The following is a 17,488-nucleotide window of genomic DNA, read 5'->3' on the forward strand; positions in this document are numbered from 1 at the left end:
ATTGGTAATCTTGGGATACCAATCCCACACACCCCATAGGATTGTGGGGAATTTGGTGATATTGCCTTCATTAAGAATACCACAGAGTTATACTATGTTCGCTTTTTCCGCATTTTGGTACTGATCGGTGGAGATCTGGAGGACTACAAGTACAGCAAAGACTGCTCCACTATCTCCTAAAGACCCATCGTTGTCTACCTCACGGTACGCATGTTAGTGCTCCATTCCACGTTGTATATTTGATATATCACTTAGAGGCGCCCTGCTTGTTCTTCTGTTGCATATATATATATATCTATATATATATACACATATATAAATATACATATATATATATATATAAATATATATATATATATATATATATATATATATATATGTATACATATATATACACATATACATATATATATTTATGCATATATACACATATACATATATATATATATATATATATATATATATATACACATATACATATATGTTAGAGAAGGGCGGGCTCGGTTCCACGAGAACCGAACCCACCCGAACTTTGGGTATCCGAGTACCGAGCTGAGCAGGCTCGGTACTCTCCCACCCGTTCGGAATCCAAATCGAGGCCGAACGTCATTGTGACGTCGTCGGATCTCGGGGCTCGGTTCTCGCGATACTTGAAGATTATAAATACACGCCTCCACAGCAATCCATCGCCATTTGACAGAGGGAGAGAGCAGGGTGTAGTCACAGGCTGATTAGAGCAGGGACAGAGAATACAATATTCTGATTCCAATTGTGCTAACAAATATCGCTAGAGAAGAGAGGAGGATAGAGGACTTTTTTTTTTTTCTATATTTGGCACTCAAAGTGCTTTTTGGGTGTCCCCCATTATTTTGCCTAAATATTTCTGCATGTCATAATTACTATCTGTCAGCAGTATCTACCAAATAATTTTTAGCACTCCCCAGTGTTTTTGGGGTGTCCCCCATAATTGTGCATAAATATTTCTGGCTGTCAAAAGTCATATTTGTCAGCAGCATCTACCAAATAATTTTTAGCACTACAAGTGCTTTGGGCTCAGATTGGATTCAAAGCGGTCCACATATGAGCAGAATGAGCAACCAGGTTCTGTCACCAGTCCTGATGGTAGTGTTCCCAGTACATCATCTGGGCAAGGCGATGTCAAACTACACAGTGTTTCGAAATCAGTCCAAAAATTACACACCAAAATTTTTTTACTGTATTGAAGCGAAAAAGAAGTGGAACCGAGGAAAAGTTAAGTGCCGATAAAAAAGAGGATTTATGTACTTACGTTAAATCCGTTTCTCTGATTCTGTCTGGGGGACACTGCTTACCATGGAGAGGAGCTCGGGAGTTGGCACCTAGCTAGTTAACTTTAGCACTGCTGACAGACCCCTCCCCTCTACAATCCCCCTGCTTCTTCCTGTTCAGTTAATTAAAAAGCCCAAGGAGAAAAGGCCAATCAAACAAGGGCACACAGAAGAAAAGCAGAAGGGAGAGATCGCAGTGTCCCCCAGACGGAATCAGAGAAATGGATTTAACGTAAGTACATAAATCCTCTTTCCTGTTTCATCCAGTCTGGGGGACACTGCTTACCATGGGGACGTTCAAAAGCAGCCCCCTAAGGTTGGGACCACTCTGAAAAGCCCCGCTCGTAGAGCACTACGAGCGAAATTTGTATCCGCGGATGCAAATTCATTAAACTGGTAAAATCTTGTAAAGGTGTGGATAGAGGACCAGGTAGCTGCCCTGCAAAGCTGGTCTGCAGATGCCCCATTTCTCGATGCCCACGACTCCCCTACCGATCTGGTGGAATGGGCCGTAAGTCTCTCTGGCACAAGACGGTTAGCCTTTATGTAAGCTTGCTTAATGGTTGCCGTAATCCATCTTGCAATGGACTGTTTTGAGGCTGGCCAGCCTCTCTTATTAGCATCATAAATAACAAACAGAGAATCAGTACGTCTAATCTGAGAAGTTATTTTGACATAAATGCGGAGAGCCCTAACCACATCTAACTTTTCCATAGACTGTTGATCCGAATGGGAAGTAGATGAAAAGACCGGAACTACAATTTCCTGGTTCAGATGGAAATCCGAAACTACTTTTGGAACAAAGGAAGGGAGGGTTCTTAACAACGCTCTGTCCTCGTGGAAAACCAGATATGGTTCCCGGCAAGACAGAGCTCCTAATTCTGAAACCCTACGTGCAGATGCGATAGCTAAAAGAAAGACGACATTCCCGGTAAGACACCTAAAATCTGCCGTAGGTAATGGCTCAAAAGGAGGCCCTTTAAGCATATCCAGTACCAGGTTAAGATCCCTTGGTGCTGTAGGCGGAACGTAAGGAGGCTGAATATGTAAGACTCCCTGAAGAAAAGTCCTGACGTCTGGCAAGTCCGCTAACTTCAGGTGAAAGAAAACTGAAAGCACTGAAACCTGAACTCTTAATGAACCTAAACGGAGCCCTGCTTCCAGCCCATCCTGAAGAAAGGCCAATAAGCGAGGGAGACGAAAAGAAGATGTGTGACAGGACTTATTTTCACACCATCTAATATATGCTCGCCAAATACGATGATAGATGCGATCCGAAACCGGTTTTCGAGCTCGCAGCATAGTGTTCACTACACTGGGGGAAAAACACCTAGCTCTCCAGAGGCTGGCTTCAACAGCCATGCCCTTAAACTGAGCTGAGGTAAATTCTGGTGACGAAAGGGGCCTTGTAGAAGAAGGTCGTGATGGAAGACGATATCCTTGTCCTACCGCCATGGAGATTATGTCTGCGTACCACACTCGATGCGGCCACGAGGGAGCTAAGAGAATCACCGGCCGACCGCCTTGTCTCACTCGTCTGTGTACTCGAGAAAGCATGGGAATCGGGGGAAACAGATATCCCAACCTGAATTCCCATGACATGGACATCACGTCCACCTCTACGGCTAAGGGGTCTCTTGCCCCTGCGCAATACCTGTGAACTTTTTTGTTGTGTCTGGAGGCCATGAGATCTATATCCGGAAGACCCCACCTCTGAACTAGAGACTGAAATACTTCCGGGTGGAGGAACCACTCCCCAGGCATCATCGCATTGCGACTGAGGTAATCGGCCTCCCAATTTTTTATTCCTGGAATGAACACCGCTGAGATTGCTGGAACATACTGTTCTGCCCAAAGGAATATCTGAATTCCTGGTTCCTCCCTGTCTGTTGACATATGCCAGAGCCGTGGCATTGTCGGACTGAACTCTGACTGGGTGGCCCTGAAGAAAAGTCTGGGCCCCCCGGAGAGCTAAAAGGATTGCCTTCAATTGTAACGTGTTGATTGAAAAGGCTGATTCTTGGAATGACCAGAGGCCCTGGAGCCTAAGGTGCAGGACTACCGCCCCCCAACCTCTCAGGCTGGCGTCTGTTGTGGCTATGATCCATGACCATGGAGCAAAGGACCTGCCCACTGCCATGTGATCCTGATTTAGCCACCACTGAAGTGATTCTCTCGCCCTCGGAGACAGCGAGATCCTCTGGAGATCCAAGCGTAGGTGGGATCCTGACCATTTTGTCAAAAGATCCCACTGGAAGCACCGAGAATGAGCCCGACCGAAGGGGATGGTCTCGAAGGAGGCCATCATCTTTCCCAGCAGCCACATGCATAAGTGAATTGAGGGGCTGGGAGAAGACAAGACCTGAGATGTTATACTCCGAATTGAACTGATCTTCTCGGCAGGCAGGAACACCTTTAGCTGACTGGTGTCCATAATGAGCCCTAGGAAAACCATGCATTGACAGAGAACCACCTGGGATTTCTTTAGGTTTATCAGCCACCCATCTCTCTCGAGAACCAGCCAAGGTGAGGGATAAGTGCTGACGTAAGCAAATCTCTGAGGAGGATTTGATTAGCAGATCGTCCAAATAAGGCACGACCTAAACTCCCTTTAAGTGAAGACACGCTGCCATTACTGACATGATCTTCGTGAAGACCCTCGAAGCTGTGGAGAGGCCGAAGGGAAGAGCCCGAAACTGATAGTGGGAGGACCCCACTGTGAATCTTAGGAGAGACTGATGGTCGCTCTAAATGGGAACATGGAGGTATGCATCTTTTTATGTCTATGGAAGCCATAAACTGATCCTTCTCTAAGCCGTTTTTTACCGACCTCAGGGATTCCATCCGAAATCTGTCCGCCCGTAAGTGCACATTGAGGTTCTTCAGGTTTAAGATGGGCCGAAAGGACCCGTCCGGCTTCCTGACCAGAAACAGATTTGAATAAAAACCCTGTACCTTCTGGTCGTCTAGGACCCTGCAGATGACTCTTTGCGAAAGAAGAGAGGCGACACAGGCCTGTATTGCCTGTTTTCTTGTTGGATCTCGGGGTAGCGGGGTTATGAAGAAACAATGTGGTACTGGACCTAGCAGATCTATCATGTACTAAAACACTGCCCAACTCCATGGGCACCTAAAAAAAACTGAACAGGAAGAGGCAGGGGGATTGTAGAGGGGAGGGGTCTGTCAGCAGTGCTAAAGTTAACTAGCTAGGTGCCAACTCCCGAGCTCCCCTCCACAACCCATGGTAAGCAGTGTCCCCCAGACTGGATGAAAGAGAAAAAAAATTGCCAACATGCCATTCTACACACGCAGTGGCAAAGAGAGAATGAGGCCTTCACCTTTCTCTATTAGTGGCAGATCCAAAAAAGTTACTGAGCCTACAATTGGTGCACAACTACTGTTACGCGTCAAAGCCGAACTGCAAGAAAACAGTAAGGCATTAGAAGATAATGTTTGCTCTAATTCACAAATGACACCAATCCCTGTGGAAAGTCCATCCACCAGTGGTATGTCTAATCGTGAGCATTCTGATAATGTACCCATAAAGAAGGGGCCTTTCAGCAGTTCTGCTGATGTGTGCCTGAACAGCCCGAGTGTAGTCAGTGATACACAATTGAGGATGCCACTTTTGAATTAGAAGAGAATGAGGGGGAGATTTGTGTAGGCGACGAGGGCACTAATGATGATGTTGATGATTATGATGCAGACAGATACCAAATTGCCTTTCTCAATTTCTATTTATATTCTAGACTCTATAACGGCTGAATAGTTTACTATTTTACTCCTAGTGGAGAGGGGGTCTGATGCAGACAGATACCAAACTACCGTGGTCCATTTATTTTTACTTTCTAATTCCACAGTCAATGCAGGCTGCTTTTTTTCTATTCAACTACAAGTGGAGGGTGTAATATACACCCAAAGACGATGACTGCATTGCCAATAGGCAAAGATGAAGAGGTTTGTGTGGAGAATTAAGGATGGCCTACCAGGGATTAAACTGTTTTCTTCCTAATTTATTAGCTTTAGAATTACCTTACTTATCCAAGAAACAGGTGGAGCACTAAATTAGGTTATTTTCTGCACAAAAACATTGATTTTTAAACAAAATTGCAAAACAAAACCAACCAAAACCAAAACATGGGGGTCAGTGACCATCTCTAATATATATACACATATACATTATATATATATATATATATATATATATATATATATACACACATATATATATATATATATATATATATATATATATATATATACATACATACATATATATATATATACACACATATACATATATATATATATATATATATATATACACACATATATATATATATATATATATATATATATATACACATACATATATATATATATATATATATATATATATAGTCGCAATAGGGGCAGTTTGTAGTGAAGGAAATACTTGTAGTTGAACCTGCATGCTGAGGATTCAGGCAGGTCTAAGTCTACAGACACACACAGAGCAGAGAAATACAGGTGGATCATCTGGGTCTAATTAATTAAGGAAATAGCCAGTGCAGTGCTTTGGAAGGAAGCTTAAATAGCTGGGATTGTGCTGTGGGTGGTGCTAATGATACCATAAAGTGTCCAGTGTCCAGTTAGGGGACTAGCTGTATTGCTGTTAGGGTTGTGAAACTTGTAAATATTTTTGTGTGATTTTTGGTGTCATTGCTGAAATTAATTAAACCACTGACAAATGAAGTGAACAACATTGATTATCTTGCTACAATGGCACCTGTCAAGGGGTGAGATTTAGTAGGCAGCAAGTTAACAGTCAGTTCTTGAAGTTAATGTATTGGAAGCAGGAAAATTGGGCAAGTGTAAGGATTTGAGCGATTTTGACAAGGGCCAAATTGTGATAGCTAGATGACTGGGTCAGGCTATCTCCAAAACGGCAAGTCTTGTGGGGTATTCCTGGTATGCAGTGGTTAGTACCTACCAAGATTTGTCCAAGGACGGACAACCGATGAACTGGCAACAGGGTTATGGGTGCGTACCTTTGGTAGGTTCTTTCCCCCTTCCCCCTTACCACTCTGCAAGTCATAGGCAGATGTGTCATTTTCCGACATGAATTGCATGCTATTGTGTTCAACGAAATAAGGTCCGTTTCTCAGCATGCGCAGAGTGTTCCCAATATTCAGTGGTTAATACCTACTAAAATTCATCCAATGAAGGAAAACCATGAAGCAGAAACAGAGTCATGGGCACCCATGGCTCATTGATTCCCGTGGGGAGCAAAGGCTATCCCACCTGCTCCAGTCCCACAGAAGAGCCACTGTAGCACAAAAAAGTCAATGCTGGCTATGATAGAAAGAATTAATACACAGAAAGATATAAAGTTCCTCCTGCGCTCCTCAAGGTTCGGGGAAAGGGTGGGGAATGCAGCCTCAATACCCTGGGAAATACCTACTAGATTCCCCCAAAAAACAACAATATAAATGGAATATGGCATAAGGCGCAAATTGGATGGGTAGGAATAAAAGGACATTTCAATATCAAACAATGACTGAATTTCAAAAGTGACATGTGTTGATACCTTATATACAAAAATACAGGATAAAATCAAATGTTCATAGTCACGATATCATTGTAATGAGTCCCAATGTCCAAATCATGACATCATTTCAAAGTGATTCGCGACGCCCATCAGGAGTGTCTTCATTAACATTCAAATCTTCCCCCGGGTGGTCCTGGCATTTATGTGTATGTTACTTTGACACGTACCACCTAACTTTTGCATTATGTTCTTACTAACTTTATTTCTTTAAAAGTTTGGTAAGCCTTTGCATTGGCTAAGCAGTATATTTTAATACTGTGTTGTAAGTTCTCATCCTGTACTTATAGCTGCTTATGCAGCCAATAGCTCATAGCATACAGCTTATTTACAATGCACAGCCTGACTTAGTATGTCAGACCCAGCTGTGACAGGCTGGGTGAAATTTCAAAATGAACCCTTGTAATTTGTAACGAATGGTGGAATGTATGACAACTTGCAATTTCTAGCAAACTTCCCATTTACACATACACGCTTATGATCCTGGGGGTAAGTGTATTAAAGTGCGATTTTCACAAATCGCTGATATTCGACGACATTGCTGACTAAATTTAAAGCAGCAATGTGATTAAAGGCAAAACTTAAAGGTGTCATTTAAATATCTTATCCTGCAACATCCCATATTTGTATGTGAGCAGAATATGAGGTACACAACTGTGTCCAGGCCATATTAAAAGATGCAAACCTTTGCACACCCTGGAAATGTCATCATTTTAATGCGAGTACTACAGAAATAGGCACGTGATGTTCTAAAATATAATTTCTACATTGGTCTACAGGTTTGCATATTTGTAAGATAATGTTTTGAAGGAAATTTGGAGTTTTAAACTGCATTTTTACTGGAGTATACTGTAATATATATATATATACATTTATTTACACCTTGGGGGCTGACTTTCATGTTTGTGACACTTCTGATATGTTTATACTTAAACAATGGTGTGTCTTATTCCACTTCGGAAAGTATTGCTCACATTTTCCTTTTGTATACTTACGATACTCTTTTGTTAACACAACTACATCCTCTATATCAACTATGGCATGAACTAAAAAAACAACAATGGATATCAATACTGAAGACATTGTAGAAGGTTTGTAAGACAACTTGTTAATAGATGGTTTAAGCACAGCAACCAGTTTAAGTGTCATTCCTCCAGTAAAAGACATTTTTTTCATGTTTGCTGTTACATGAAGCTTACAGGATGGTCCAAATATTGGGTGAAGTTTAAGACAATCCAATGAAGCTTCATTATTCTCTGATCTAAAAACATAATGCACATTAATTATCTCATTTGTACTGAAAACATTTGTTAATTACATACCACGTGCATACCACATGTGGGGTTCGAATCTAACTTTGCCTTATTCTCTAGCTGATCAAACCAGGTTTTTTTCAGACAAGCACACACAAAACAAAGAGTCTATCAAGTGTACAGAGATTGCTAATAATGGAAAGCACTCTAGCTGCAAGTACAAGCAGCTTGTGTTTCAGCAATATTCTTAATTCAAAGCTTTGTCTATCACCCTACTGTATGAGGAATTACATGTAGCATACCATATGATCATCTTTTAATCAACTGACACTTTTGTTTTTTTATTCAAAGATACTGGTACTTTCTTTGGGTTGTGTAACATAATTTAGTGTTTAAATGCATTTTATTTATTTTTTACTTTTGATATTAGACAAAAAACATGTATTGCTTGCTTTATAAATATGTAGGTGTTCAGTAATCAGGATCCCACCTTGCAGCGTTACCTCATTTGTTTCCATATTGGAGTACATAACAAAATCATTAAGGATAAAATATACTTCGATATGAAGATTCATTTTCTATGTCAATAAGGACAATACAATCTTCCATGCTCAATTTGAGAATATATGTTTAATTTTTAAAAGACAAATTAACTATCTTAATAACATACCTAGAATAATTCTCTCTCCCAACAAGTAAGCTGATACCATGTTGTTGAGCAAAGTTTTCTTCAGTGGTGCTGTCAAAAATCATAAATACATTAGAAATGATCAGTTATACGTCCCCTCCCCTAAAAATTCCCATGCATTCTCCGGCGCACCAGTGGAAGTGTGTGAAGCGTACATTCACAGCTGCTCTGCTGTAACTCCCAACACTCCTCTGAAATCAGTACTGTCCCACCAAAATCAGGACCACAGGGAAGTATCAGTTAGTAGCTGGAGTGTTTATGTCCGTTATATGAAGGCAACTGTTCTACTTAAGGCACAAGCAAACTGTTTATCATATATGAAAATATCTCAGGTGTTCCTCATTTTGCAGCACGCCCCGGTAATCTGCAGTCAACACTAATGTGATTAGCCAGTTTATTAGAACAATAGTTGGAAACCCTAATGTTGCCTCCTCATTTAGCATTAAAAAAATGTAAAAAAATTAGTTTTACAAAAATACAAATTGCCCGAAAAAAGTTGCAGTTTTTCAATCTATTTATTTCTACAGTACATGTTAATTAAAGCAATGCCAAAAATATATCAGCAAGTGTGAAGTTTGTCTGATACTCAGTATTTGTTACTGACATCTTTCTGGCATACAAGTTTAAATAGGAACCTATAAGTACTTGACACACCCAATAAAGATAATAAATACATGTTTTTCGAATGCTGCATAATATTTCCCCATGTCTATGAACTTTTAATATCATGTCATCATTTCTTGCTGCTAAAAGCCACAACTACCATCATAAGTCAGTTACTAAACTATTCTTTTTTGCAATCTCCAATTTATATGACAGCTCCTTATTTTACCCTTAGTCTTGTTCGTTTGTTATCCATTAGCTTTTGAAAATGTGTGCACAAATACTCTGGATTCCGTAAGCCTGGTGATCATGGAGAAAATATGCCCTCGTACAATGTTAAAGAGCAAAAGAAAATTACAGCTTATGAAAAGCAGATATTATAATCTAATAATTCTAAAAATGAGTGGAAAGGGGAAAAACTTAAAAGTTCTAATAATTTCAATAGCAACAGAGTACAAAGTGCATTTTCAAAGTGAAAAATGGTGATCCCTCTGCACTTTTAGATCAGCAGTGTGTCTCAATTACCGCAAGTGCACCTAAATGTCAGCCATGTCACATGGTTTACGAATCAAGATGGCCTCATGTGTTATGAAGGCCAAGGAAAAAAATTAAATTGATCCTGTACTGGGACATGAGGCTCTTTTCAGACCACACTGGGGCAGTGAAGAATAGAGCTATGGAAGAAAAGTTGCAATTGCTGCAATAGCAGGGCCAGCTCTAAAAACATACAAGCAAACAGCCACATCTGTGCCACTGGAGTTCAGTAATACAAATTACATTGAAGGATAAAAGCGCAGCCAAGAATAATATAATATTCTTCTTTCCTGTGCCATTTCCTCCCTTGAAGCAGAGGAATATCGCTCATCACAGAGGAGGATGAAGAGTCGATGGGCATTGCACTTGTTTACTGGTCAGTATATGTTTAAAAATGAAATGAAAAAAAAACACACAAACATCCTCACAGAAAAAGTAATCAAAAATGTTGCTCCAATTTTAAAGGGTTGAACCTTCAAAAAACAGATTGTAAAATATAGCAGTACATCTAATATTGAATTTGTTTGCAAGAAGGATAAATAATGGACCCCTGTTACTAACTGAATACAATGCCACACAAAAATGCAGAGGAGGCTATCGAATAGACCCTCATCTGAACTGTTGGAACACATCAATGAGCACACGATCATAATCATTCAAGAGTTGTAAAAGCATAAAAGAAAACTTTGGCATCACAATGGCTTGTAACAACTGGAGACGACACTGAGCTAGCCATACACACCGATTTGCCTCTGTAATGAACAGTAGATTGACACTAAAATTCTTCTTAAGGACAGTTATAACTAAGCAGGAATCAATTATGTTATGTGTAACTGTAAATTAGAAGCAACCAGCAATTCACAATGTTGGACTCCAATTCCAAACCCACGGGTTTCACATTGTTTGATTTCAATTAATGTCAACAACTATTTAAACCAACACCGAACTTGCCAAAATGTATATTTTATTTTGTCATTAAAATACATTTTCTCGTACACTTTTTGTGTACTATTCACCTCCTCCAATGTATTAGAGTGAGGACATTATTAGTATCGTCCAAATTGGCACCTGCAAACTCTCCTTGCACTTTGAAATTTACTTTAATCCTCCTCCTATGTCTGTTACTGAAATGATGGATGAGTGGCTCCCATGTAAGTGTTGCATATGCACTTCCAGTTTGGGTTCTGCTTGGGGAAGCCCTTGAGATCTGATAAAAGGGAACATTATGCCAACTCGCTGGCAACTGTTGCAGGAGAATCAAAACTATGTCACCAGCCAAGAATATCTGATGCCCAGAAAGAGGTACCTTGCAGATGCTCTTATATACACTGGGTATGATAAGCTATATGGTCAGCTCTTGGGACTCAATCTAATAGAAGGACTGTCCATTTAATTCTGTCTTGTCCCAGGCATACAAACTATGATAAGCAAGTTTTATTTTCTTCCTGTTTGTTTTTAGAACTGTATTGCATTTATTTTTGGATGTCATTTATTATGTTTTTATTACATCCAAATGCCTAGTACCTTTGTATATTAAATCTAAAATGTTAAATGTTTTTTACTTCACACTCTAAAGAATCCATTAGCATTTTATGAAGAACATTGCTTGACCATGTTAACCCTTTCAATGTTGGTGTATGAACTGTTAATTCATTTGATTAACATACCTAGTGTGTGCCAGCATGTACATTTGTGTAACAGAGTTTTAAGATGTTAACCCTTTTAATGCTGGTGGGTGTATTGCTAACCTATGTATAACAATGAGCATAGCGTGCCAGTGTGTGCTAGTATATTGGGGTCCTCTTGCCCTTATTCAATAGGTGGTAGCAGATCATAGGTGTGTATGGGTTTGAAATGTTTGGGGTTAATTCAGCAAATCTATAACCTGTATAATAGGTGAGTGAAAGATTGAGTGCTGGAATTATGTGTAAACAAATACAGTAAACAACCCAAATCAGAGATGCTGGGAATGCGTTCATAACACAGGTTCTACTTCACTTCATTATATTCCAAAGTCATTCATTCATCTCTGTGCCTCAAATCACAATGCTTTGTGCCAACTGGGGGATATATGGTTAGACTTACACAGATTGGTAAAGGTCTCTTCTTCAGAATTACAGTTTTAGTATAGCAGTTATCATCAGTTATGTAAAATTGCAATTAACAACAGAAGACAACAGCAAAGAGTCTCTGAATATTTCACCAGCTACATTGTAAGAAAGTGGTAAGGGTTTCTTTAATGAATACTATCTGCCTTAAACTGTGTTTGCCACATATAGCACATGAAACCTGTGCAACATGTTAGGGTTAACTATCTTTAGCACACTTCCTCTTCCAGTCTCTCATTCAACATCATTGATGATACTAACATGGACTATCACTAATGTTACTTTCTTAGCAGTGATCACGGAAAATCTTCACAGGAGTTCAAAGTTCACATTACTAAGAGAACACCAAAATGTAATATTCCAAGCATATTACACTTCATCTACAACTACGCAACAGAGTTCTATGGAACAGCTTCCATTGAACTCTACTGTGGAGCTGTGGACAGAGTGAGTCCTCCAACACCCAGGGCTACCTCTTTAACAAGTCCTTCTTTTGTTAATGGCTGGTAATAGTCCTTAGGATAATCCCTATTTCCAATTACTTGGGAGACAGACAGATAAGAAGCACAGACAAAATGAGCTATTTAGCAAGAACCCCAACATATTTCAATAAGATAGTTGGTACTACTGCCCTTAAAAAACAGCACATTGTATGACACATACCAATCTGCCCAAGTCGTATACCCCAAAATCACAAGAGTCCCATCATAAAATCACAAGGCTCTGCCGCTTTTTACTAGAGAAATCAGGACGGACGCTCAATGAGCAAGACTTTTAGGAAGCATAACATTGTAGGGATCCACACTTTGATGTAGAGATGAGCGGGCTCGGATTCCGCTAATCCGAGCCCACCCGAACAGTGCGGATCCGAACGGGATCCGAGCACTGGTCGGATATTTCCGGCAGGCAAAAAATTTAAAGCGAGGCTCTGTCGTCCAAGTCTCACGTCGAATCTCGCGAGGGGTGGGAGGGAGGGCCCAGAACAATTCCATCTTGTACCTCTTTTTTTGGCATTATGTGCTCAAGCTACCTCGGTGCAACCTTTTGGCTGTGTTCAGAATAGACTGGAAATTAGTGGAAATGATTGTTATTGAATGTTATTGAGGTTAATAATAGCGTAGGAGTGAAAAAGAAAACACAAAACTGGTTTTTAGCACTTTTTATGTTTTTTTCAAAATAAATCCGAACCAAAACCTTTCGTCAGGTGTTTTGCGAAACAAATCCGAACCCAAAACCTCAAGCAAATCCGAATCCAAAACACAAAACACGAAACACCAAAAGTGGGCGGTGCACATCCCTACTTTGATGATAAGTTTCAGAATATTATCAGTAAAATATATACACTACATGGACAAAAGTATTCGGACGCTTGACCATTACACCAACAGGGACTGTAATGACATTGTATTCAAATACATATACTTTAATATGTAGTTGGTCCTCCTGTTGCAGCAATAACAGCTTCCACTCTTCTTGGAAGGCTTTCCACAAGATGTTGGGAGTGTTTCTGTGGGAGTTTGTGCCCATTCATTCTGTAGAGCATTTATGAGGTCAGGTACTGATGTTGGATGAGAAAGCCTGGCTCGCAATCTCCGTTCCATTTAATCCCAAAGGTTTTCAATTGGGATGAGGTCAGGCCACTGAACGGGCCAGTCAAGTTCTTCCACACCGAATTCAAACCATATCTTTGTAGTCCTTGCTGTGTGCACTGGGGCACAGTCATGTTGGAATAAAAAAACGGCCTTCTTCACACTGTTGCCACAAAGTTGGAAGCATAGCATTGTCCAAAATGACTTGGTATGCTGAAGCATTAAGATTGCCCTTCACTGGAGTTAAGGAGCCTAGCCCAAACCCTTAAAAACAGCCCATTACCATTATCCCTCATCAACCAAACTTCACAGTTGGCATAATGCATGCAGGCAGGTAACATTCTCCCGGCATACCCCAATCCCAGACTCACCCATCTGACTGCCAAACAGAGAAGCATGATTCCTTACTCCACAGAATAGATTTTCACTGCTCCACAGTCCAGTGTCAGTGTGCTTTACACCATTCCATCTGACGCTTGGCATTGGTCTTGGTGAAGTGAGGCTTGAATGCAGCTGCTCTACCATGGAAATCCATTCTATTAAGCTCCCACAGTTTTTGTGCTTACATTAATGCCGGTGGAAGTTCAGAACGCTTCAGCTATGGAATCAGCAGAGCGTTGGCCAACTTTTATGCACTATGCGCCTTAGCAGTTGTTGACCCTGCTCTGTGATTTTACGTGGACTTCCAATTTGTGGCTGAGTTGCTGTTGTTCCTAAACGCTTCCACTTTCTGATTATTATTATTATTATCGTTTATTTGTTAGGCGCCACAAGGTTTCCGCAGCGCCGTACATGGTACAAACAGTAGACTATACAGGGTAAAACAGTACAGGACAATAAACACAAAGTACCAGTACTTCAGAAACTCCAAGCAGGCAGATACAGTAGAGACGGAGCAGAAGAACAGGTATGGAGACAGGAGGGAAGAGGGCCCTGCTCATTCGAGCTTACATCCTAAGGGAGGGTAAACAAAGTCAGGCACAAAAGGGAGCCAGTGAAGCAACGGGGAGAGAGAAAGGGGGCAGGGGAGAACCAGAAGAGGTGAGAGGTTAAGTGGATGGTTGGTAGGCCTTAAGGAACAGGTGAGTTTTAAGTGCCCGCTTGAAGGAGCACAGATTGGGTGAGAGACGAATGGAGCGAGGGAGGTCGTTCCAGTGAAGGGGGGCAGCACGGGAGAAGTCTTGGATTCTAGAGTGGGAAGAGGTGATCAGAGTGGAGGAGAGGCGGCGATCATTGGCCGAGCGCAGGGAGCAGGCGGGAGTGTGAATGGAGAGGAGGTTAGAGATGTAAGGGGCAGTAGACTGAGAGAGAGCCTTGTAAGTGGTGGTGAGGAGTTTGAAAAGGTTTCTGTAGGGGAAGGGGGGCCAGTGTAAGGAAAGACAGAGAGGGGAGGCAGAGGAGCGGCGTGAGAGGAAGATGAGTCTCGCAGCCGCATTGAGTATAGAGCGAAGGGGGGCAAGGTGGGAGCAGGGGAGGCCAGAAAGAAGGAGGTTGCAGTAGTCGAGACGGGAGATGATGAGGGCATGGATGATAGTTTTGGTGGCATCTTGAGAGAGGAAGGGACGGATGCGGGCAATGTTACGGAGTTGGAAGCGACAGGCTTGGGCAAGGGATTGAATGTGGTGGGCAAAAGAGAGAGAGGAGTCGAGAGTGACACCTAGGCAGGGGAGTTGGGTGACAGAGGAGATAGTGGAGTTGTTAACAACGATAGAGAGGTCATGGTGAGAAGGGAGCCTGGGTGGGGGAAAGACAATGAGTTTGGCTTTGGAGATGTTAATTTTAAGAAAGCAAGAGGACATCCAGGATGAGATGGCTGAGAGGCAGTCAGTTACACGAGAGAGGAGGGAGGAGGAAAGATCAGGAGAAGAGATGTAGAGTTGAATATCATCAGCATATAGGTGATACTGAAGACCGAAAGAGGAGATGAGAGCCCCAAGGGAGGAAGTATAGAGCGAAAAGAGTAAAGGGCCAAGAACAGAGCCCTGAGGGACTCCAACAGGGAGAGGGGAGGGGGTGGAGGAAGAACCAGACGTGGATACGGAGAAGGAGCGATTAGCAAGGTATGAGGTGAACCAGGCATGGACAGAGCCAGAGAGGCCGAGTGAAAGAAGAGTTTGCAGTAGGAGGGGATGGTCCACGGTGTCGAAGGCTGCGGAGAGGTCAAGGAGGATGAGTATGGAGTAGTGACCCTTGGATTTGGCTGATAGGAGATCATCAGTAACTTTAGCCAGGGCTGTTTCAGTGGAGTGGAGGGGGGGTAATATCTGATAATATCACTTACAGTTGACCGTGGAATAACCAGCAGGGATGGAAGGTGGCAGCCTATCACAATACCATGCTTGAAGTCACTGATCTCTTCATAACAACCCAATTTGTATCACAAATATTTGCAAATGGAGACTGCATGGCTAGGTGCTAGATTCTATACACCTCTGGCAATGGGTCTAATTGAAACACCTCAATTTAATAATTAACAGGTGTTGCCAAATACTTTTGTCCATATTGTGTAAATGTTTACATAACACAACTTTTTCCTGTCTCAGTAGCAACAAGTAACTATACAAAACATGCTGTTGCAAGGGGCGCTCCTTTGAAAACTACCACTGAGCCCCCCCGCCCATATACTGCCCTCTTCTTGTCTTTCTGCCTATTGACAGTAGCTCTGATATCAGACAAGCTCCAGGAGTGAGGTAGTAATATTGCTTCGGCTGTCTGTACACAGATAAACAATCACTGAAAGCTTAAACTCTTTAGGCCATCTTCCTGGGACTGCAGAGGCATTTTTACAGCCATTACAAAAAACTATTATTGAAGTGGTAGGGGCAGGAGGTGGGCTGCTAGCACAGTAGGTGGGCTGTCAGCGGAGTTAAGTCCATACTAATAATCTGCATTGCACACAGAACTCCTTGTACAACAGGAGATGACAATCTGCTTTTCATTCCCTCATCTCTTCAGCTCAAAAGTGCTGCCTATGCCAAGGTGAGTACTCGCCTGGCCTCATGACAGATATGGCCCTGGCTACTACAAATCTGGTCTGGTCTTCTCTGCTGTAAGCTATTTGTGTGCATAAGACTGTTGTTGGTGCATGTTAGTAGAGATGAGCGAAGTTGCAGTGAACTTTTGCACAAATCATGTTTAGTGACAGAACAGGACATTCTCAGAGGTGTAAGGTTATATTTACTCTGCATTGTGGTGTGATTGGGGTAGGATTGGGAACACTTAAGGCCATAATCTGTTGGCAAATGTACAAAATTTCAAGGTGACATGTGGAACAAAGCAAATATTTTGCAGAACAGTTGTAAAACCTACACTCATCTCTACATGTTATCATTTATTCTGTGGTCTCCACAAACTGGTGCACAATTAAATATTAAAATACAATTTTGTTCTGTTAGGATAGTTATGACTAGGAGTATACTTACTCAAAAGTTTTCAAAGACACAAAGGTATCTATTTTCCCACAGCAGTGTAAAATAATCTGCAAAATAATGCAAATATTGTATGTATTAATATGGTTATAAAGTGATTTCATCTAATACAAGGCTATCCTTATTAGAATATTATTAGAACCTTTATTTCTGAAGAAGGTGAATGACTAATATCTTTAAGGCTTGTAATTCATACATTTTAAATATATTTAGTCAATAAGCAAATTTTCTTATTTACATTGAAAAACACACACCTTCAGGCATAGAAAGTATTAAAGTCTTTTCTGTAATTTGTAAGTCTATGCCTAATATAAACTAAATTGCATTTAAAAATTGTCCTGGTATCCCCATACTGCCTCTACAATTGCCCTCAACATTCATTTTTTTAACA

At 41.2% G+C, this 17,488-nt stretch overlaps 1 protein-coding gene across 1 annotated transcript in view; it reads right to left on the minus strand.

Moving 5' to 3' along the window:
• Positions 1 to 17,488, minus strand: part of LOC142103368 (uncharacterized) — a 99,930-nt gene that overhangs the window by 25,986 nt on the left and 56,456 nt on the right. The window contains exons 7-9 of the mRNA XM_075187431.1: positions 17,092 to 17,147; positions 8,818 to 8,886; positions 7,890 to 8,155 (exon numbers count right to left, since the gene is read on the minus strand). Coding sequence (XP_075043532.1) covers positions 7,890 to 8,155; positions 8,818 to 8,886; positions 17,092 to 17,147 — 391 coding nt within the window. The remainder of the gene's footprint in view (positions 1 to 7,889; positions 8,156 to 8,817; positions 8,887 to 17,091; positions 17,148 to 17,488) is intronic.

The sequence above is a fragment of the Mixophyes fleayi genome, chromosome 10, assembly GCF_038048845.1.
Source record: "Mixophyes fleayi isolate aMixFle1 chromosome 10, aMixFle1.hap1, whole genome shotgun sequence".
Classification (NCBI taxonomy): Eukaryota; Metazoa; Chordata; class Amphibia; order Anura; family Limnodynastidae; genus Mixophyes; species Mixophyes fleayi.